Source organism: Kogia breviceps, chromosome 10 (assembly GCF_026419965.1).
Source record: "Kogia breviceps isolate mKogBre1 chromosome 10, mKogBre1 haplotype 1, whole genome shotgun sequence".
In the NCBI taxonomy this organism is placed as follows: Eukaryota; Metazoa; Chordata; class Mammalia; order Artiodactyla; family Physeteridae; genus Kogia; species Kogia breviceps.
Genome location: NC_081319.1, coordinates 4,215,516 through 4,240,248, shown reverse-complemented (window position 1 = coordinate 4,240,248; position 24,733 = coordinate 4,215,516). Strand labels below are relative to the sequence as shown.

Here is a 24,733-nt window from a genome sequence, read left to right as displayed (position 1 = left end):
TGAGAAACAGCTGTTTCTAATGTTGAAAATGCAAGAAAAAAATGAAAGGTATTTGCAGGTCCGCTCTGCACAGCATCAATAAAATAAAAAGCTACCAAAATAACTTCTTAGAGATCTTTGAATTTTTTTCACTGTCTCTAAAGCCAGCTATAAAGCACTCCTTTAGGATGACAGTTCCCAGAAGACAGGCTCTCACAATACTGTTGAGGATGGCAAACAACCAGAATTACACTGGAAACTACTGGGATTAATACTTGTGAAAGAGTCTGGCAACCTCCCATCCTCACTGGGATAAAATCGGAAAAAGCTCATCAATCACACAAGGTCAATACCCACTAAAGTCAAGGTTCAAGGTTCTAAATGGTCACTTGGGCACCTGAAGTGAGCAGATATTATTTTTCCTTGAATAAAAGTATATCATGAACCAATGCTTTTCAAACTTCAAAAACAAAAAAACAAAAAAAACAAACAAAGGAAAAAGAAGGAGAAGAGGAAGAGGAAGCAACACCTCCCAATTCATTCTCTGAGGCCAGTATTACCTGATACCAAAACCAGACACACATCACAAGAAAACTACAGATCAATATTCCTTATGAATATAAATGCAACAATCTGCAACAAAACCCTAGCAAAATGAATCCAGAAGCATATAAAGAATCATACACTATGACTGAATGGGATTTATCCCAGGAATGTAAGGTTGGTTCAGCATATGAATCAAACAATGTAACACACCCAAGAACAGAGGACAAAAGCCAAATGATCATCTCAATGTACAGAGGAAGCATCTGACAAAATTCAACACTCTTTCATGATAAAAACACTCAACAAGGGCTTCCCTGGTGGCGCAGTGGTTGCGAGTCCTCCTGCCAATGCAGGGAATGCAGGTTCGTGCCCCGGTCCGGGAAGATCCCACATGCCACGGAGCAGCTGGGCCCGTGAGCCATGGCTGCTGAGCCTGCACGTCCGGAGCCTATGTTCCACAATGGGAGAGGCCACGACAGTGAGAAGCCCGCGTACCGCAAACAACAACAACAACAACAACAAAACACTCAACAAAATAAGAACAGAAATACTGGGCTTCCCTGGTGGCGCAGTGGGTAAGAATCCGCCTGCCAATGCAGGAGACACGGGTTCGAGCCCTGGTCTGGGAAGATCCCACATGCTGAGGAGCAACTAAGCCTATGCACCACAACTATTGAGCCTGCACACCACAGCTATTGAAGCCCGCATGCCTAGAGCCTGTGCTCTGCAACAAGAGAAGCCACTGAAATGAGAAGCCTGTGCACGGCAACGAAGAGTAGCCCCAGCTCACCGCAACTAGAGGAAGCCTGCTTGCAGCAGCAAAGACCCAATGCAACCAAAAATAAATAAAATATTTTTTAAAAGAATAGAAGTACTGATATTCTATCAATCTGATAACGAGTATCTATAAAATATAGCTAACATAATACTTAGTGATGGAAGACTGAAAGCTTTCTCCTAAGATCAGGAACAAGACAAAGATGTTTGCTTTCACCATGTCTACTTGACACTGTACTGGAAGTTTTAGACAGGGCAATTAGGAAAGAAAAAGAAACAAAAGCAGCCAGATTTGGAAAGAAGGAAAACTCTCTATTTGCAGATGATACGATCCTGTACACAGAAAATCTGAAAGAATCCACAGAAAAACTATTAGCGCTAGTAAATGAGTTTCAAGGTTGCAGAATACAAGATCAACATATAAAAATAAGTTATCTTTCTATAAGTTAGCAAAGAGCAATCAGAAAAGAAAATTAAAGGAACAATCCCACTGACCACAGCATCAAACACAAGAAAATACTTAGGAATAAATTTAACAAAAGTGTAGTATTTGTATACTGAAAACTACGAAACACTGTTGAAAGAAATTAAAGAAGACCTAGATGACATCTGTGTTCATGGATCAGAAGATTTAATATTGTTAAGATGACAATACTACACAAATTGATCAACAGATTTAATATAGTTGCTATCAAAGTTCTAGCTGCCTACATTGCATAAATTGACAAGCTCATCCTAAAATTCATGGAAATGCAAGGGACCCAGAATAGCCAAACAATCTTGAAAAAGAACGAAGTTGGAGGACTCACACTTCCTGGCTTCAAAACTTATTATAAAGCTACAGTAATCAAAACTGTTGGCAATGGCATAAAAACAGACACAATGACCAACAAAACAACAAAGAACCCAGAAATAAACCCTCCCATATGTGGTCAGATGATTTTTGACACAAGTGGAGTGGCAATTCAATGGGGAAAGGACAGTATTTTCAACAAATGGTGATGGAACAACTGGACACAACATCGAAGAATGAAACTGGACCCCTCCCCTCCTACTGTATGGAAAACAATTAACTCAAGAGAGAGAATTCTGGGAAGATGGTGGAGTAGGAAGCACCAGGAATCTCTTTCCCTACCTAGACCACAACTGCACTGGTGGAATCTGTCTGATGTAACTATTTTAGAACTCAAAGTCTACTGGAGGCTTGCAATTTCCAAGGGAAGCCTTGGACCATAAATTGCAGTTAATTTTGGTCAACTCCAGCTCCTAGCACAGTAGCAGCAGCTACCCAGTCCCCATATCTACCCTATAACAGGCAGCTGTGCACATGTTCCAGAAGCAGCTTGCACACAGCTTGTGGGAGCCAGGATGGGCAAAAAGGGCCCTTGTCCTCCAAATACCGGGGATCTGTGCTCCAATCACTGATTGCTTCCTCTGATCCCAGAGGTGCAGACAAAGGGGTATCCATGGTCTTTGTACTTCCTCCTACTGTTGCAAGCCCCTCCATTTCTGCTGAAGTGATTTCCAGGAGACTTAAGAGACTGGATTGCTTCCCCGCCCCCCATTTTTCTCTTTATCCTCTATTGGGAACCAGACATTAAAGACAAGGACATTCAAAACTAACTGCATATACAGGGACAATCAGAAAGTAAATACACATGCTCAGAGAAAGGCACAGGTTTAGAAAAGACCCTAGAAAAGACCTTAAAAGTTTACATGTCAGGATTCTCCTTGGAAGAGAAAAAGCTTACAACAAAAACAACAAAGTAACAAAACACAGTAAATATTTGGAAAGGGAGAGAATCTGATTTCCAGAGTTACCATATTATTAGATTTAAACGTCCAGATTCAAATGTTGTTTCAACAACAACAACAAAACCACATGGCATACAAAGAAACAAGAAATTATGATCCATTCAAAGGAAAAAAAAAAAAAAATCAACATAAGTTATCCCTGAAAAAGATCTCATGTCAAATGTATTAGACAAAGACTGAACTAAAGTAAGACGTGGAAAACTCAGAAAACGATGTAAGAACAAAATGGAAATACCAATAAACAGATAGAAAACCTAGAAAGAAACCAAAAACATTTTTTTGGAGCTGAAAACTACAATAACTGAAATGAAAAATTCACTAAAAGGATTCAAAGGAAGATTTGAACAAGCAGAAGAATCAGTTACCTTGATGGAAATTACTGAGTCTGAGGAACAGAAAGAAAAAAGATTGAAGAAAACTGACCAGTGCCTATGAGGCCTACAGGATACCAAAAAGTAGACCAACAAAGCACTGTGGGAGTCTGGAGGACAAAAAGGGGAGTGAGGAAAGAATATATGAAGAAATAATGTCTGAAAACTTCCCAAATGCGATCAAAGACATGAACATAAACATCCAAGCTCACCAAACTCCAAGTAATAAGAACTCAAAGAGACCGAAATCAAGACATTATAATCAAACTTTCGAAAGAAGAGAACACCTTGAAAACAGTAAAAGAGAAGCAAATTATCACATATGAAGGACCTGCAATTAGATTATCTGCAGATTTCTCATGAGAAACTTTGGAGGCCAGAAGGCAGTTGGCCAATACAGTTAAAGTGCTCAAAGAAAAGAAACCTGTCAACCCAAAATACTATACCTGGAGAAACTGTCCTTCAAAAGTGAGGGAGATTATAATTAAAATGGCAAAAGTTAAAGATAAAGAGAGGGGGGGCTTCCCTGGTGGCGCAGTGGTTGAGAGTCTGCCTCCCGATGCAGGGGACATGGGTTTGTGCCCTGGTCCGGGAAGATCCCACATGCCACAGAGCAGTTAGGCCTGTGAGCCGTGGCCGCTGAGCCTGCGCATCCAGAGCCTGTGCTCTGCAACGGGAGAGGCCACAACAGTGAGAGGCCCTCGTACAGAAAAAAAAAAAAAAAAAAAAAGATAAAAGATAAAGAGAGGATTCTAAAGGCAGCAAGAGAAAAACAAAGAGTTAATTTTATAAGGGAACCCCCATAAGGCTATCTGCTGATTTCTCTACAGAACTGCTGCAGGCCAGAAGGGAGTGGCAAGATAAATTCAAAGTCCTAAAAGGGAAAAACCTGCAACCTAGGATACTCTACACAGCAAGATTATCATTAGAATAGAAGAAGAGTCAAAGAATTTCTCAGACAAGCAAAAACTTAAAGAATACAGCAATACTAAACTTTTAACCTAAAGAAATATTAAAAAGTCTTCTCTAAATAAGAAAGAAGGAAAAAAAAAAAAAAAAGCAGCAGCAGCAAGAATCTATAGGAAAGAAAAAAAAAACAACAACCACCCACAATTGGAGCCTTCCCTGGTGGCCCAGTGGTTAAGAATCCGCTTGCCAATGCAGGGAACAGGGGTTTGAGCCTGGTCCGGGAAGATCCCATATGCTGCAGAGCAACTAGGCCTGTGTGCCACAACTACTGAGCCTGTGCTCTAGAGTCTGCATGCCACAACTACTAAAGTCCACGTGCCTAGAGCCCATGCTCCTTAACAAGAGAAGCCACCACAATAAGCCCACGCACTGCAACGAAGAGCACCCCCCACTTACTGCAACTAGAGAAAGCCCATCTACAGCAATGAAGACCCAACACAGCCAAAAATAGATAGACAGATAGATAGATAAATAAATAAATAACTTAAAAAAAAACATAATCGGAAAGTAGATCACTTAAATAAGCCAGTACGCAGATTAAAAAATTAAAAAAAAATTTTGGGGGGTGAAAGTGATAACTACAATGAACAGCAAAAGCATAAACATGAAGATATAAAAGAGGACATAAAAATCATAAAATGTGGGGAAGGGAGTAAGAAATTGTAGATTTTTTTTTTTTAGAATGTATTTGGAGCCTATATGACAACCAGTCTAAAGCAAGTAGATAACAGTAATAGGATAGCATACCTGAAAAACAGGGTAACCACAAATCAAAAACATTATTCACAAAAACCAAAAAGAAGAAAACACAAGCATAATATAAAAGAAAACCATCAAACCACAAAAGGGAAAACCAAAAAAATGAACAAAGAAGAAATATAAAATGAACTGGAAAACATTTACAATGGCAATTATATATATATATATATATATATATATATATATATATATATATATATTTTTTTTTTTTTTTTTTTTTTTTTTTTTTGCGGTATGTGGGCCTCTCACTGTTGTGGCCTTTCCTGATGCGGAGCACAGGCTCCAGACGTGCAGGCTCAGTGGCCATGGCTCACGGGCCCAGCCGCTCCACGGCATGTGGGATCTTCCCGGACCGGGGCACGAACCCGTGTCCCCTGCATCGGCAGGTGGACTCTCAACCACTGCGTCACCAGGGAAGCCCAAGAGCTGGGTTTTTGAAAGGGTAAACAAAATCTACAAACCTCTGGCCAGGTTCACCATAAAGAAAAGAGAGAGGACCCAATAAAATAAATGAAAGAGGACGAGTAAAAACTGATACCACAGAAATACAAAAAAACCATAAAAGAATACAACTATATGCCAACAAATTGGACAACCTAGAAGAAATGGACAAGTTTCTAGAAACATACAGCCTACCAAAACTGAATCGAGAAGAAATAACTTGAACAGACTGATTACTAGACATGAAATAGAATCTGTAATTGAAAAAACTCCCTGCAAACAAAAGTCCAAGACCAGATGGCTTCACTGGGGAATTCTTCAAAACATTAAAAGAACTTACACCAATCATTCTCAAACTCTTCCAAAACAGCAAAGAGGAGGGAACACTCCCAATGTCATTCTAGAAAGCCACCTCACCGTGATGCCAAAACCAGACAAAGACACCATCAAAAAAGAAAATTACAGGCCAATATCTTTGATGAATACAGATGCAAAAATTCTCAACAAAATATTAGCAAACTGAACCCAACAATACATAAAAAAGATCATACACCACAACCAAGTTGGATTCATCCCAGGGTCACAAGAATGGTTCAACATACACAAATGAATCAATGTGATACACCACATCAACAAAAGAAAAGACAAAACCACATGATCATCTCAACAGATGCAGAAAAGGCATGTGATAAAATTCAACATCCACTGATAATAAAAACTCTTGCCAAAGTAGGTACAGAGGGAACATAACAACATAATAAAAGCTACTTATGACAAACCCACAGCCGACATAATACTCAATGGTGAAAAGCTGAAAGCCTTTCTGCTAAAATCTGGAATAAGGCAGGGATTCCCACTCTTACCACTTCTATTCAACAAGTTTTGGAAGTCCTAGCCACAACAATCAGACAAGAAAAAACAAAAAAAAGGTATCCAAACTGGAAGAGGTAAAATTGTCATCATATGCAGATGACATGATACTAAGATACTGAAGACCCTCAAGACTCCACATAAAAACTACTAGAAGTGATAAGTGAATTCAGCAAGGTAGCAGGATACAAGGTTAACATACATAAATCAGTTGTATTTCTTTACACTAGCAATGAAATATTAGAAAGGGAAAGTAAAAAAAAAAACAAAAAACCTTTAAAAATCACATTAAAAAGTAAAATACTTAGGAATAAACCTGACCAAGGAGGTGAAAGACTTACATGCTGATAACTATAAAACACTGATAAAGGAATTTGAAGATAATACAAAGAAATGGAAAGATATTCCACGTTCTTAGATTGGAAGAATTAATATTGTTAAAATGGCCACACTACCCAAAGCAATCCACAGATTTAATGCAATCCTTATCAAATTACCTATGACATTTTTCACAAAACTAGAACAAATACTCCTGTAATTTTTATGGAACCATAAAAGACCCAGAACTGCCAAAGCAATCCTGAGGAAAAAAGAATAAAGCTGGAAGCATAACCCTCCCAGATTTCAGCCAATACTACAAAGCTACAGTAATCAAAATCTCATATTGGCACAAATAAAGACATATGGATCAACCAGAAATAAACCCACACACCTATGTTCAATTAATCTTCGACAAAGGAGGCAAGAATACACAATGAAGAAAGGACTCTCTTCAGCAAGTGGTGTTGGAAAAGCTGGGCAGCCGCATGTAAGTCAACAAAGTTAGAACAACCCTCACACCCTACACAAAAATAAACTCAAAATGGCTTAAAGACATATATAAGACATGACACCATAAAACTCCTAGAAAAGAACATAGGCAAAACATTCTCTGACATAAATCATAGCAATGTTTTCTTAGGTCAGTCTCCCAAGACAATAGAAATAAAAACAAAAATAAAACTTATAAGCTTTTGCACAGCAAAGTATACCATAAACAAAACAGAAAGACAACCTGCGGACTGGGAGAAAATACTTGCAAATGATGTGACTGACAAGGGCTTAATTTGCAAAATATACAAACAGCTCATACAACTCAATAACAGAAAAAGGCAAACAACCCAGTCAAAAAATGGGCAGAAGACCTAAATAGATATTTCTCCAAAGAAGACCATACAGTTGGCCAATAGGCACATGAAAAGATGCTCAACATTGCTAATTATTAGAGAAATGCGAATCAAAACTATAATGAGGTATCACCTCACACTAGTCAGAATGGTCATCATTAAAACGTCTACAAATAGGGCTTCCCTGGTGGCACAGTGGTTAAGAATCCTCCTGCCAATGCAGGGGACATGGGTTCGAGGCCTGGTCCGGGAAGATCCCACATGCCTTGGAGCAACTAAGCCTGTGTGCCACAACTACTGAGCCTGTGCTCTAGAGTCTGCAAGCCACAACTGCTGAGCCCATGTGCCTAGAGCCCGTGCTCCACAAGAGAAGCCACCACAATGAGAAGCCCATGCACCTCAATGAAGAGTAGCCCCCGCTCGCCACAACTAGAGAAATTCCCTGTGCAGCAACAAAGACCCAACGCAACCAAAAATAAAAATAAATTTTAAAAAATGTTATTAAAGTCTACAAATAATAAATGCTGGAGAGGGTGTGGAGAAAAGAGAACCCGCCTACACTGCTGGTGGGAATGTAAACTGGTGCAGCTACTGTGGAAAACAGCATGGAGGTTTGCTAAAAAACTAAAATAAAGAGTTGCCATATGATCCAGCAACCGCACTCCTGGGCACGTATCTGGTGAAAACTCTTAATTTGAAAAGAAACATCACCCCAATGTTCACAGCAACACTATTTACAATAGCCAAGACATGGAAGCAACCTAAATGTATATCGACAGATGAATGGATAAAGAAGATGCATATATATATATATATATATATATATAGAGAGAGAGAGAGAGAGAGAGAGAGAGAGAGAGAGAGAGAAAGAGAGAGAGGGGAATACAACTCAGCCATAAAAAAGACTGAAATAGGGCTTCCCTGGTGGCGCAGTGGTTGAGAGTCCGCCTGCCGATGCAGGGGACGCGGGTTCGTGCCCCGGTCCGGGAAGATCCCACATGCCGCGGAGCGGCTGGGCCCGTGAGCCATGGCCGCTGAGCCTATGCATCCGGAGCCTGCGCTCCGCAATGGGGGAGGCCACAACAGTGAGAGGCCCGCAAACTGCAAAAAAAAAAAAAAAAAAAAAAAGACTGAAATAATGCCATTTGCAGCAACATGGATGGACCTAGAGATTATCATACTAAGTGAAGTAAGTGAGAAAGAGAAAGAGAAAGAGAAATAACATATGATACCACTTATATGTGGAATCTTTAAAAAAATGATACAAATGAACTTATTTACAAAACAGAAGCAGACTCACAGACATAGAAGACAGACTTATGGTTACCAAAGGGGAAAGGGATAAATGAGGAGTTTGGGATTAGCAGATACAAGTATCAATGAAAATAATCAATAAAGAATCTATAGTCAGAAGAGTTTTATTTGAGCCAAACTAAGGACAAGCCCAGAAACCAGCTTCCCAGATTAGTCAGAGAAGCTCCTCTGGAGAAGCATGGTTTCCAGCACAGTTTTATATCTTGTCAGAACAAAGAACATTACATTTCTTCAAGGTTTAAAAACAAAAAACCCCACAAAGATCAGAGATCAGTAAGTCAGCATGGCCTTGGCACCTGGGAAGGGAGTTTTATCATCAAAGAAGGCCCAGCATTGGCGCCTCAGGAGACAGGAATCTTTATTTTTAACATGGACATTCTTTACTTCTGGTCAATGTGCCCTTTTCTTTAATAATTAAAGCAGATGTACAATGTAAGTTTGATAGGCCACAAACAGGCTATTTTAGTTAGCATAAAATTCAAGTTAACTCATGCATAAGCCAGAATGACTTCCCTGTATCTCAATACGTGAAAATTTCTTTTATCGCAAACTACACACACACACACACACACACACACACACACTACATATATTTACATATAGAAAATAGATAAACAGGTCCTTTTGTATAGCACAGGAAGCTACATTCAATATCCTGTAATAAACCATAATGGAAAAGAATATGAAAAAGAATATATATACAAAAAACTGAATCACTCTGCTGTACGCCAGAAACACAACATTGTAAATCAACTATACCTCAATTAAAATAAATAGATAAATAAATAAATATTTTTAAAACTGAGGGAGAAACCAAGACATTTTCAGATAAACAAAAGGTAAGGGAATCTGTGATCACTAGCCTTGCTTTGCAAGAAATGCTCAAGGGAGTCCTGCAAGGTGAGAGGAAAAAACACTAGGACATTGGAGAAATAAAGATTTCAATACAGGTAAATATGTGGGCCATTATAAAAGCTAGTATTATTGTAGTGATGGTTTACAACTATACTTTTTATTTTCTACAAATACATTTAAAGAAAAAAAAACCCTCTATTATCAGTGTAAAAGCTAGTATTGTTGTGACTTTAACTCTTTTTTTTACATAGGAGACTAATGTATTTAAAAGAATTATTAGCTTATGTTTTTGGGCACACAATGCATAAAGATGTAACCTGTGACAACAACTGAAAGGGGTGGGGACAGAACTGTAAAGCAAGAATGTTCTTCTATGTGATTGAAGTTAAGCTGGTATAAATTCAAACTAGAGTGAATCTGTAATTTTAGGATGTTATATGTAATCCCCATGGTAACCATGAAGAAAATAGCTATAGAATATATACAAAAAAATGAGAAATGATTTAAACATTTCAATACCAAAAAATCAACTAAACATAAAAGAAGACAGAAATGCAGGAAATGAAGGATAGAAAAAGCTGTAAGGCATATATAAAATGAAGAGCAAAATGACAGAAGTCCCTCCTCATCAGTAAATATTTAAATGCAAATGGATTAAACTCTCTAATCAAGAGATAACGGGAGAATATTATAGAGAAACTCTGTTCCAACTGTATCTGCCTATAAGAGACTCACTTTAGAACCAAAGATACAAATAGACTGAAAATGAAAGGAAAAAGACCATGCGAATAGAAACCAAAAAACAGCAGAGGTAGCTGTACTAAAATCAAACAAAACAGACTTTAAATTTTAAAAGGCTGTAAAAGACAAAGAAGGATACTAATAAGAGGATCAACACAGCAAGAAGATATAACAATCACAAACATTTACACACCTAATAACCAGAAAAATATGTGAAGCCCAAATTGATAAAACTTAAGGAAGAAATGGACAGTTCTGCAATAATAACTGGAGACTTCAATAGCCCAATCTCAGTAATGGACAGAACCACTACACAGAAGATATATGAGGAAATAGAAGACTTAACACAATAGAAACTAACTAGATTGAACACACCATACAGAACACTCTACTCAGAAACAACAAAGACACATTCTTCTCTAGTACACATGGGACACTCTCCAGGACAGATCATAAGTTCAGCCACAAATTAAATCTCAACGAACTTTAAAAGACAGATATCATACAAAGTGTCTTCTCCGACCATATCAGGATGAAGTTAGAAATCACCAACAGAAGGAAACTGCAAAAATCGCAAATCTGTGGAAATTAAACAACACATTCTTAAACAGCCAATGGATCAAAGAGGAAATCACGAGGGTAATTATAAAAAACTTAGAGATGAATGGAAACGAAAGCACAACATACCAAAACTTAGGGGACATTGCAAAAGTGGTGTTAAGTGGGAAATTTATGAGCTATAAGTACCTACATTAAAAAAAAAAAAAATGTCAAATGAGCAACCTAACTCTTACAACTAGAATAAAAAGAGAACAAACTGAATCCAAAGCTGGCAGGAGAAAGGATACAATAAAGATTATAGAAGAGAAAAAAGAAATATAGAAAACAGAAAATCAATGAAACTAAAAACTGATTCTTTGAAAAGATCAACAAAATTGACAAATCTTTAGCTAGGTAGACTAGAAAAAAAAAGAGAAGACTCAAATTACTGAAAACATTATAAGAATAATGAATTTTATGTCAACAAATTGGATAACCTAGACAAAATGAAAAAACTCCAAAAAACAAAACATACCACAAGTAAATCATGAAGAAACAGAAAACATGAAGAGACCTATAACTACTAAGGAGACTGAATCAATAGTTACAAAAAAAAATCTTCCCATAAAGGAACCCCCTGGACCCGAAGGCTTCACTGGTCATTTCTTCCAAACATTTTAAGAAGCATTCTCAAACTATTCCAAAATACTGAAGAGTAAGGACCACTTCCAAACTCATTTGAGGCCAGCATTACCCTGATACCAAAGCCAGGCAAACACACTATAAGAAAACAACAGACCAATATCCCTCATGAACTCTGATACAAGAATCCTCAGCAAAATACTAGCAAACTTGTATCAGCAGCATATTAAAAAGACTATACTCCATGACCAAGTGGGAGTTACTCCTGAAATGCAAGGATGAATCAACACATAAAAATCTACCACTGTAATACACTGCATTAACAGAATGAAGGAAAAAACCCCACCATATCATCTCAATAGAAGGAGAAAAGGCATTTGACAAAATTTATCACCCTTTCATGATAAAAACACTCAAGGAATTAGGAGACTATCTCAACATAATAAAAGCCATGTATGGGGTTTCCCTGGTGGCGCAGTGGTTGAGAGTCTGCCTGCCGATGTGGGGGACACGGGTTCGTGCCCCGGTCCGGGAAGATCCCACGTGCCGCGGAGCGGCTGGGCCCGTGAGCCATGGCCGCCGAGCCTGCACGTCCAGAGCCTGTGCTCCACAACGGGAGAGGCCACAACAGTGAGAGGCCTGCGTACCGCAAAAAAAATAAAAAAATAGAAAAAATAAAAAAAATAAAAATAAATAAAAGCCATGTATGAAAAACCCACAGTGAACATCATAGTCAATGGTGAAAGACTGAAAGCCTTTCCTCTAAGATAAGGAACAAAAGCAAGGATGCCTGCTTTCACCACCTCTACTCAACAATGTACTAGAAGTTCTAGACAGAGGAATTAGGCAAGCAAAAGAAAGAAAAGGCATCCAAACTAGAAAAGAAGTAAAAGGGAAAAGAGTTGTACCTTAAAAACTACAAAACATTGCTGAGAGGAATTAAAGAATAAATGGAAACCTTTTCCGTGTTCATGGGATTGGAAGACTTAATATTGCTAGGATGTCAATATTTCCCAAAGTGATTTATAGATTCAATGCAATTCCTATCAAAATTTCAATGATTTTTTTTTTCAGAAATAGAAAAATCCACCCAGAAAAATCCACCCTGAACTTCGTGTGGAATCTCAAGGGATCCCTAATAGACAAAACCACCTTGATAAAGAACAAAGCTGGAGGACTCACACTTCCTGATTTCAAGACGAGCTACAAAGCTACAGACACAAAACTGTGGTACTGGCATAAAGACAGACATATAGACCAAAGGAAAAAAGACTCCAGAAATAAATCACTGCATATAAGGTTATGATTTTTTGACAAGGGAGCCAAGACCATTCAATGGGGAAAAGACATTCTTTTCAATAAACGGTACTAGGAAAACTGGATATTCACATGCAAAAGAATGAAGCTGGACTCTTACCTCACACCATACATAAAAATTAACTCAAAATGGATCAAAGACCTAAATGTAAGACCTAAAACTATAAAACTCTCAGAAGAAAACATAGGAGAAAAGTATCACACACTGGATTTGGCAATGATTTCATAAATATGACACAAAAGACACGGGCAACAAAAGAAAAAACACACACAACTTGAACTTCATAAAAACTTAAAATTTGCACATCGAAAGACAATATCAACAGAGTAAAAAAGCAAACTACAGAATGAGAAAAAACATTTGCAAATCATGTATCTGATAAGGCATTAATTTCCAAATTATCTAAAGAACTTCTAAAACTCAACAATAAAAAAAACTCAACCTAAAAAAATGGGCAAAAGATTTGAATAGACATTTCTCCAAAGAAAATACACAAATGGTCAATAAGTACATGAAAGCCTGTTCAACATCACTAATCACTGGGGAAATAAAAATCAAAACTACGAGATACCATCTCATACCCATTAGGATGGCTACTATCAAAAAACAAACAAAAACAAAAAAAACAAAACCAAAAAAACACACCCCAGAAAATAACAAGTGTTGGTGAGGATGCAGAGAAATTGGAACCCTTGTGCACTGCTGGTGGGAATATAAAATGGCACAGCTGCTATGAAAAACAGGATTGTGGTTCCTTAAAAAATTAAACTTGAATTACCATATGATCCAGCAATTCCACTTCTGGGGATATACAGAAAAGAGTTGAAAGCAGTGCCTCAAAGAGAGATTTGTACACACATTTACAGCAGCATTGTTCATAATACTCAAGGGGTGGAAAGCAACCCAAGTGTCCATGTACGGATGAATGGATAAGCAAAATGTGGTATATGCATTCAATGGAATATTATTCAGCTTTTTAAAACGAGGAAATTCTGGCACATGCTACAACACAGATGAACTTTGAGGACATTATGCTAAGTAAAATAAGCCAGTCAGGGCTTCCCTGGTGGCGCAGTGGTTGAGAATCCGCCTGCCGATGCAGGAGACACGGGTTCGTGCCCTGGTCCAGGAAGATCCCACATGCCGCGGAGCAACTAAGTCCGTGAGCCATGGCCGCTAGGCCTGCGCGTCCGGAGCCTGTGCTCCGCAACGGGAGAGGCCACAACAGTGAGAGGCCCGCATACCACAAAGAAAATAAATAAATAAATAAATAAGCCAGTCACAAAAAGACGACTATTGTATGATTTCACTTATATGAAGTATTGAGAGTAGTCAAATACACAGAGATAGAAAGTAGAGTGGTGGTTCCTAGGTACTAGGAAAAGTGGGCAATGGGAATTAGCGTTTACTGGGTACAGAGTTTCAGTTTTACAAGATGACGTTATGGAGATGGATAGTGGTGAAAGTTGCACAACATTATGAGTGTACTTAATACCACTGACCTGTATACTTAAAAATAGTTAAAATGGTAAATTTTATATGTATTTTATTACAATTAAAAAATGGAAAAAAATTAACTGAAAATGGATCAAAGATTTAAATGTAAGAGCTAAAACTATAAAACTCTTAGAAGAAAATATAGGTATAACTCTTTGTGAACTTGAATTAGGTGATGGCTTCCTAGATATGATATCAAAGCATAAGTAACAAAAGAAAAATTAGATGAAGTGGCCATCATCAAAATTAAAAAGTTTTGTGTTTCAAAGGACATCATTTAGAAAGTGGAAAGACACCCTACAAAATGGGAGAAAAATTTTGCAAATCATGTATCTGATACATGGACATACACATATAGACTATAAAGAACTATTATAAGTTAATATTTTTAAAAAACCAAAGAGGCAAAGGAATTGAATAGAAATTTCTCCCAAGAGGATATACAAATGACCAGTAGCACAGGAGATGCTCAACATCATTAGTTATTAAGGAAATTCAATTTAAGCCCACAATGAGATACCACTTCACACCCACTAGGATGACTACAATCAAAAAGATAAGACTATAACAAGTGTTGGCAAGGATGTGGAAAAACTGGAACTCAAATACACTGCTGGAGGGAATACAGAATGGTACAGCATCTTTGGAAAACAGTGTGGTCAATTCTCAAAGGTTAAACAGAGTTACCATATAAGCCAACAATTCCACTCCTAGGTACATACCCAAGAGAAAGACAAACATATGTCTACAAAAATCTTGTGTAGAAATGTTCACATCAGCATTATTGTAATAGCCCCAAAGTAAAAACAAATATCTATAGACTGATGAATGAATAAAGAAAATGTGGTATGTCTATGCAATGGAATATTATTTGGCAATAAAAAGGAATGAAGTACCGATACATGCTACAACATGGATGAAATCAGTCACAAAAGACCATATATTGTATGATTTCATTTACATAACATGCCCAGAACCGGCAATCCATAGGGATAGAAGGTAATTACTGGGTGCCAGGGACTGAAGGGATGGGGGAAAGGGGAGATAACTGCTAATAGATATAGAGTTTCCTTCTTTTTTTTGCGGTCGCACCGTGTGGCTTGTGGGATCTTAGTTCCCTGACCAGGGATCAAACCCACACCCTCACAGTGAAAGCATGGAGGGAATTCCCTGGAGTTTCTTTCTGAAATGATGAAAATGTTCTAGAATTAGACAGTGGTGATGACTGTACAGCCTTGTGAAACTACTAAACTGTACACTTTAAAAGGGTGAATTTTATGGTAAGTGAATTGTATCTCAATTTTATAAAGCACAGCATGATTAATTATTGCGGTAGTTGAAAAAAAATTTTTTTTCATGAGCATTAATTTTACCAACAAAAATTCACCATAAAAAGACAACAGAATGCAATATTCTCAAAGTGACTTTTAGTTTACAAAATGCTTTGTATGTATTAGTTTTCTCTCAGTTAAGAGATACACAGAATAGGCACAAACCATTTTAGAGAGGGTGTGATGAGGCTCAAATATTGCAGAATATATCTCCCAGCATCCATGTACATATATTTCTTAGCTCTGTTTATCTGTAATTAAGAAGAAAAGGCTGGCCAGTCACTTTATCAGTGCATAGGCATTAAATCCTTCTTTAGTAATGAACATTTAGAATTCTGGTTGAGTCTATAATTACTCTGCAAGTTAATTCCACCCATTTCAGATATTCTGAATTCTTAACTGATAGAATAATATTTTGCCTTTCTGACTTACTTTACTTTTTAGAAGTTTTAAAGCAATCAACATTATTTGAGTACCCATAGGCTATGGAATCAGATAGACCTAGGCTCTGAAACACATACTGTCACGCTGAGAAAGTCACTTAAACCCTCTAAACTTCGGTTTCCTCAAATTCAACATAGACATATTGTTACTACTTCATGGGATTAATGAGAGGATTAGTAAATAATATGTTAAGTATTAATTCTATTCAGCACATAGTTACTATTAATACTATTACAAACTTCTGAAAATTTTTTCTAAAGCCTGAGTTATAAACAGTGTATAAATATCTTTGTTACACATGATTAACTGTACTAGTGAGATGCTTCTTGAATGGAAAATTCTTCTTATTTTCTTTTTATAAGAAAATATACCTCACATTATACACAAAAATTAGAAAACATAGGTGTAAATCTTTATGACCTTGCCTTAGGGAATGATTTTTTAGCTATTACACTTAAAGCAGAATAAAGAAGTGAAAGATAAAACGAACTTTGTCAAAATTAAAAATTTTTGGGACTTCCCTGGTGGTCCAGTGGGTAAGACTCCGCACTCCCAATGCAGCGGGCCCAGGTTCGATCTCTGGTCGGGGAACTAGATCCCACATGCATGCTGCAACTAACATCCCACGTGCCGCAACTAAGACCCGATGGAGCCAATATAAATAAATTAATTAATTTAAAAAAATGACAGAGGTTACTTTTAGGGAGCAGAGTGGGGGCAGTGATTGGGAGAGGACAGGAAATTCTATTCTGTTCTTAACCTGTGTGGTGGTTACAGGGGAATGTTCCCTCTATGATAATTTATTGTGTTACACACTTATGAATTGTGAACATATGTATGTTATACAATAAAAACTTTATTTGAAAGAGTAACAGTATTCAAAAAGTATTTCACAGGGACTGAGAAAAGCTTTCTAAGTCAGTAGGCCAGTGACCCTCGTCCATGCTTCACTGGAACCTGCTAAGCACTGACCCTGCGCCACCGTGGGGCTGCACACTGGGTGTGCACAGCAACCAGAAGTGGCCCTGCCTTCCAGCACCTGCGGTGGTGGGTGGACAGCTACAGGGGAGGAAGTGCGGATTGGGTGCCAAGAATCTGCCAGCTTTCAGACACTGCCTGAGCTCTGGTTTAAACCCCCTGGACTCTGGTTCCCCCCTGTTAAGGAATACGCTTGCAATTTTTATGATTCCTTTTTTTTTTTTTGCGCTATGCGGGCCTCTCACTGTTGTGGCCTCTCCCGTTGCGGAGCACAGGCTCCAGACGCACAAGCTCAGCGGCCATAGCTCATGGGCCCAGCCGTTCCGAGGCATGTGGGATCTTCCCAGACCGGGGCACGAACCCACGTCCCCCGCATCGGCAGGCGGACTCTCCACCATTGCGCCACCAGGGAAGCCCTATGATTCCTTTTATATGAGAATCTCAAAGACCTCCACAGATTTGCTGAGAGGGGGCAAGGGTCATGCTGGCGATGGCCTCAGTAATAAATTTATATATTTTAAAAATATTTATTTATTTATTTAGGCTGCACCAGGTCTTAGTTGAGGCACGCACACTTCTTAATTGTGGCATGTGAACTCTTAGTTGCGGCATGCATGCGGGATCTAGTTCCTCAACCAGGGATGCAACCCGGGCCCCCTGCAGTGGGAGCACCGAGTCTCACCCACTGGACCACCAGGGAAGTCCCTCAGTAATAAATTTAGATTGGGTGAACAGTCTTAAATATCCCTGGGATTCAAGGGAAGGATGCTTAACTCCAGAAGAGACAGGTAAATGGGAAAATACTTGGGTTCCCCTACTCCTGTGGCCTTTAGAAAGAAGGTGTGTTCTACTGGCACCAGGGGCAGCTTAGATATGATCTGGCTTGAAGGCAAAGTGATGTCTTGATGGGATCTCCCAGAAATTCTTGCAGCTGTGTGAACTTCGAGCCTAATATTATGAACAGATATCAAAGCAGGAAGTCCACTTTTTTTCCTGAAGCATTCTGTTGTATATCATTTAGCACAATGATAAAAAGTCGGTATAGAAATATTAGATGCATTTCTGACCGGTAGAAGCATCTCCTTTCCATCCTTTCCTGCTTACCTTTTCAGTACCTGAAGTAAGCCTTGGCCCTCTGCCTTAGCTTACTTTCTACCCCTTCAATCTGCTCCAGCTGCGAAGGACACGCTCATTTAGTTCACAGTGAAGTGTAAATGCCCAGCAACACCCAGGTGTGTATTATACCTGGCCAGAGCACTTGCACTTTGACACGGAAACAGCTAGTCCAAAGGACTCAATTAAACCATGAGCAAGCAGGGTGTGAAAGTACATTTGGATACAGGTCTTCCAGGGCATGGTGTCTGACTCACACTTAAAGGGTAAAATTGGCACTTCCATTTCACATCCTTTCTAAAGTTAACCATGCTTTACCCAACACACAAATGTTTACTGTCTAAAGAGTTCATGAAAGCCCAGCTCCTCTGGTCAGCTGTCTCTGACCCCCCGGATTGGTGCACAAGTCCTGCTTTGGGCTCCCAGAGTGCCTGTATCTTAGCACTCTCCACAAGGCCCTCATAGTACCTGCTCAAGTCTACCTCAGAGGGCAGGAAGGAACAGTTCCTTTTACTCCTAAGGCCAGGTACATATCAGGCCCACAATGACTGGTTAGAGAATGAGTACTTTTTAACTTCAAGAATAAAGAAGTCGTCTTTTTTACAGTCCTGATGCTGGGACTCTGCCTAGACCTCTCTTTGTTTTACTCCACTCTTGTATCTATCTGCTACTTAAACATCCTGCAGGTATGCAGGACACCTGCCTTGGCAGTTTACCATATAAATAAACCAAGGGATATTGCCTCCACTGACACACAAGTATATGTGGCTGATGGGAAAGTACATACCTTTTTAACCTGGAGTGAGAACCTTCTCTATTTCACCATAACAAGACATTGCCTTGGCAGCATTTTTGGGGAAATAATTTTTAGGAAAAATGTCTGTGTTAACATGCAGTCATTCGGTAAAGGATGAACATCTAGGTTGAACAGAATGTCCAAAGCATTCAGCTAATAAGCAAAAATTAAGTTTCTAAATCTATAATTTATTCTGATCCTGATTTTTGGCTGCAACATTCCCATGGGTTATTAATAGGGCAACAAAGTTCACACCCTGTGGGGGGGAAAAAAAATAACAGATCCTGCAGACTCAACATGTTATGATCTCAATCAGGAACTTCCACTTCTCCTTAACATTCCTAGTGAAATAATGAACAATGTAAACAACTGCCTAAGTGGGTAAAGGGCTTCAGGCAGGGGACACCTCCAGCCTGAACTGAAATGTACCACATCCTCCTTTTATTTTTATTTCAAAGGACCATCAAATAATAAGTGTGGTGAAGGGTCAATAAGTGTGGTGAAGAGTTAATCTCTCCTTGTGCAGCAACTTGTACCACAGAGGGAGGAAGCCAGAGGAGGCTGCTGGTCGTGAAAGTGCTGGCCGCCCACCTCATACAAAGGACCAGAACCTTATACTGCCAGTGTCCATGTTCTAAAGAGTTACTCCTGTTGCGTGGCAAGGGCAGCTCTTCGTTACACTAAAGCCGGTGGAAGAATCAAACCTCAATGTTAATGAATCAAACCTCAATGTTAATAAATCCACCTCACTGAAATCAGAACTGATTACCCAGTTTGAAAATGTTCAAGTTGACAGTATGTTTAAAAGGATAAAACTACAGCCCTAAATTTCTTGGCACAAAACAAAGATCCAAAATCAATGACTGCTACCCCCAATTATATAAAACAAAGAGGTACTTAAGAACAGGTTCACATACTCTGTTCAGAGGCAGGTTAACCTACTGAACACCACCACCACCACAAACAAACAGCTCTTGCTCCACTTGGGTCTACCCAGCACACTCAAATACAAGTTCCCATGAAGAATAATTTGCTAGGTGCTAAGCATAGCAGTAGACACTAAATTGATTTCCTTCAAATACATATTAGGCATCTAAATCCACTGATTTTTACCACCTGCTATAAAAACAACTGCCTATGAAATATACTGCATTACAAGGAGACTTGCCTCTAGAAACAGAGAGAACGAGAAAAGGCTTCAAGAGAACGAGAAAAGGCTTCAAAATTAGTCTTATTTTTTCTGCAGAACAATGCACTTACCATGCCAATGGCTCTCTGCAGCTTTATTTACATTTTTTCTCAGCAACCTCCCCAGCCAGAGAGTCCAACCAAAACAGCCAGGGTTGGTGGGGGAACGCATCCGCCTGTGCTTTCAAACTGCCAGTGCAGATTCCATTCACCAAAACCAGACAGAGCTGTTTAAAGATGCCCTCTCTGTGACCCTGCTCTGCTGAAGGTCAAGTACACTATCACTCCCTGTAACTAAGGAAGCAAAATTGACATGTTCCTGCTGTTTCACCAGCTGCTGAGGCAGTTTGTCTAATAATATGATTAGACATCTTTCTAGGGAAGATGTAACTTTGCTTTACTAAGTTCTCCCTTCACCTAGATTGTTGCCTTTACTAAATGCTGGCCCCTACCCCAGACCACCTTTCCTGAACTGAGAGCTCAGGAGAACGTTTCAAAACAGTTTTAAAACTATAAGGAGTAAAAAGGGAAGATTTGGAGAACTCAGAAATACCACATTCTGCATATAGCATTTTCAAGTTCACAGTACATTAAGTCAATATTTTTAAAGACATGGGGTCTTGGCAAGTTCCTCCTTCATTGAAAGGGAAGGTAACATCATAACCATCTGCATTACATATAAAAACACCCATAAGAATAACAGCACCGGGCTCCTTTAACAAACATTTTACTACATCCACCCAACACGTAACAGGCATGTGAATACAGGTCAGAACTCTAGCCTCCAAAGCCTCCTATTCTGGTGAGAAGATAAACACGTATAGTCAGGGCAAATGAGAGACTGTGGAATGGCTTCAAATCTAAGCCTCCCCCTTTCCCCAAGGCCACAGAGGAAAGGGAGCTCCTGGGGGAGGTCACAGAGAGGTGGGGCTGGGTGATAAGAGCACTTGCTTCCTGTATGACATGGAGTGAATGCTGGTCAATCACCCTAAACCACAGAAAACAAATGAAAGCCTGGCGGAAGAGTAGGAAGAAATATATGGATATTTACTTTTATGTAGGATGGGAGGAGGGGATTGAAAGAGGAAGGAAATTAAAAAGAAATAAGTTCACACTGTCATAAATAATGAATTTCCACTCCACCAATTTGTATGTGGAGTGGAAACTTAAAACAATCTAAGTTAAAAGAATATGCCATCCATTTTTCAGGTTCCAGCACAAACCTAGGCACCCCAACCAAAAGGGGAAAAATTAATCAAGAGTAAAAAAGATGATTATCCTTTTTTAAAGCAGTGACTAAAAGTCCTTCCACTTCAACAACTATTTAAAGTCCTAAGAAACATTAACACTCTATTCACTAAGTACAGCCAGTAAAAGACATGTTAAAGGAAAGATTAATCCAAGGAAGCAAAAAGCTCCAAGGCCCAACTGTTGAGGTCAACAGGTCTGCTCCTCTCATCAAAAAAATTTGTTCATGCCCTCTGGCCTGGTAATTCTACTTTCAGGAAACCACCTTACACAAACTATCCTAAATACAGAAATGGCTTTAACAGTGTATAATCCTAAATTATTTTTCTAGGGAATATGGAATTTCCTCTCTCAGGGGTTCAGATAAGGCAGAGCCCATCTCCAACTGTAGAGGCAGAAAATGCCAGATACTTGCAGTTCTGGCCTCCCTTGGAGGAGGGCAGGGGGTCGATCAGATGCGGAGACTTTGCACTAGCAGCAGGAGCCCCATGTCTGGCCTTGGCGGTGTGGTATGCAGCCACAGCTTCAGACCAGCTCTTCAGTGAGATCTGGGTGCAGGGCCTAGATGCAAAGCTAGTTCTCCAGCTCTCCTGATAACTCTGTCAAGTAAGTTATCTATCCATCCATCCATTCATCCTCACATATATTTTAAGTCAATGTTTTTTAAGAATCTCATTTCTCTTTAAATCAGAAACAGTGGGTTTCTGATGTTATTTGCTATTAGATTCCTTGACTGGTAAAGCATGGATATATTTATCAGTGTTAATCTAGGAGATGGGTTAGTAAATTACGCTATGCTCCCTTGATACAAAATTATGTAGCTATGAAAAACGATGGTCACTGTAGGCTATGTAGTAACCTGTGGAACGGATGATGACGTTTAGTCTGTGAAATTAACATTCTGTGAAATCAAAAGATACAAAGTTGTATGCACAGGATGATTACAACTGGATGAAACACATGTGAAAAAAAAGACCCAAAAAGAACAGGTTTATTCATGTAATAAAGAAATGTTGGTGGGCTTCCCTGGTGGCGCAGTGGTTAAGAATCCGCCTGCCAACGCAGGGAACACGGGTTTGAGCCCTGGTCTGGGAAGATCCCACATGCCACGGAGCAACTAAGCCCATGCGTCACAACTACTGAGCCTGTGCTCTACAGCCCGCGAACCACAACTACTGAGCCTGCAAGCCTAGAGCCTGTGCACCGCAACTACTGAGCCCACATGTTGCAACTACTGAAGCCCACACTCCTAGAGCCTGTGCTCCACAACAAGAGAAGCCACCGCAGTGAGAAGCCCAACCACCACAACAAAGAGTAGCCCCCACTTGCCGCAACTAGAGAAAAGCCCGCATGCAGCAACAAAGACCCAATGCAGCCAAAAATAAATAAAATTAATTAAAAAAGAAAAAGAATGTAGCAATATATACATAGGTGGGAAAGTCATAGACAAAAGGAAATGGCTCCATAAAATTCAGGACATGGCCACACACTGTTACTTCAGAATAGATTTCACTTCACCCTTCAAAGAGAAACTAAGACAAAACACTGGAGCTAATTCAAGCCCTCTCCCTCTGTTCCTGACTTTCCCCCTCTCCACAGCACCTTCCCCATCCAAAACAAATCCATGTGCATATCTGAGAGCCATGGGCTTGAATCCCAAGAGATAACTTATTCAATTTCATAGGGAAAATGAGTCAAATTAATCTACTTACTGAAAACTGAAGTTTATATCCCCAAAATGGGACATGCCAGATACATATCAAATAGAATTGGGAGGGTTTGGGTGCTTTTGTCAGTGAATGGTTACAAATGACACTCAAACTTGCTCAAGTGAAAGGGGAAATTCGTTGGAAGGACACTCTCAGAACCCGGTCTCAGGGTGTATGACTGTGCTATTTGGGAAGGGGAGAGCTGTGAGGCAGCTTCTCTATCTCTTTCTCAGGCCACCTGCTCACTCCCCTTTGCTTTTTTCTGAGAGTCACTCTCCGGCTTCTCTCTGAGGACCACCTTTCTCTGCTTCTACGTTCTGCAACAACTTGGGCTTATACATGGCATCATCTCAAGCCCTGACACTGTATGATCTTTTAACTCCAGGGTCTAGTGTCACCTTTTACTGACCATATGCCAGTAGACACATTATTTAACCCTCTCCTGTGCCTTAGCTTCCTTAACTATGAAAAGTGAGAGCAACACTTCACAGGCATTATGTTAAGATTAAGCAAGATGATACAGAGCTTATGTGCAGTACCTGGCACACAGTAAGGGTTCAACAGGTATCATTGTTAGCAAAGTATGTTCTGTTGCAAGGTTATTTCTGTAATGTGATTTTGATTCTACAAAATTGTAAACAGAGAAATGATGGCAGTATAACACTTGAAATCACACTGATTTACAAGTGACTGGTCCCAATTCTTTAATGCTTTGTATCACAGTGTAGAGCCACAGAATGCAAAGCACATCGGCATCTAAGCTAACAGGAATTCGGTGTCACGCACGATGCCTATTCATACCAGGTTCATCCTCTTGTCTCATTCTGGCCACGTGTTCTGTGTCTTGGAGAAGCTCATTGCACGGTTCTCCCTAACCTTTATGCATTTATTCAATAATTCACCATCTTTAACCCCTCCTTATATCCTCTTCCATAAAGCTACTTTCACCTTGTTTTTAAGACAAAAACCTATACTTACTCTAATGTTTGATTATTAGGAATTTAACATGTCTTTTTAATTATACTAGCATTTTTATTAGGATTGTTATTATCTTTATTAGTGCTCTGGGCCACCCTGAATGCTATTTTTCCATTAGCTCTGTTATTTTTTAAAAATTTTATTTATTTTATTTACTTTTATTTTTGGCTGTGCTGTGTCTTCGTTGCTGCACACGGGCTTTCTCTAGTTGCGACGAGTGGGGGCTGCTCTTCATTGCGGTGCACGGGCTTCTCATTGCGGTGGCTTCTCTTGTTGCGGAGCACGGGCTCTAGGCGTGCGGGCTCAGTAGTTGTGGCTCGTGGACTCTAAAGCACAGGCTCGGTAGTT

The 24,733-nt window shown here is 39.3% G+C and overlaps 1 protein-coding gene across 4 annotated transcripts in view; it reads right to left on the bottom strand.

The window, feature by feature from the left end:
- Positions 1–24,733, bottom strand: part of NR2C2 (nuclear receptor subfamily 2 group C member 2) — a 76,190-nt gene that overhangs the window by 26,768 nt on the left and 24,689 nt on the right. Inside the window, exon 2 of one of the 4 annotated variants that reach the window (XM_067043371.1) lies at positions 16,097–16,182. The exons of the other annotated variants lie outside the window; for them this stretch is intronic. Coding sequence (XP_066899472.1) covers positions 16,097–16,099 — 3 coding nt within the window. The 5' untranslated portion in view covers positions 16,100–16,182. The remainder of the gene's footprint in view (positions 1–16,096; positions 16,183–24,733) is intronic. 4 annotated transcript variants of the gene reach the window in all.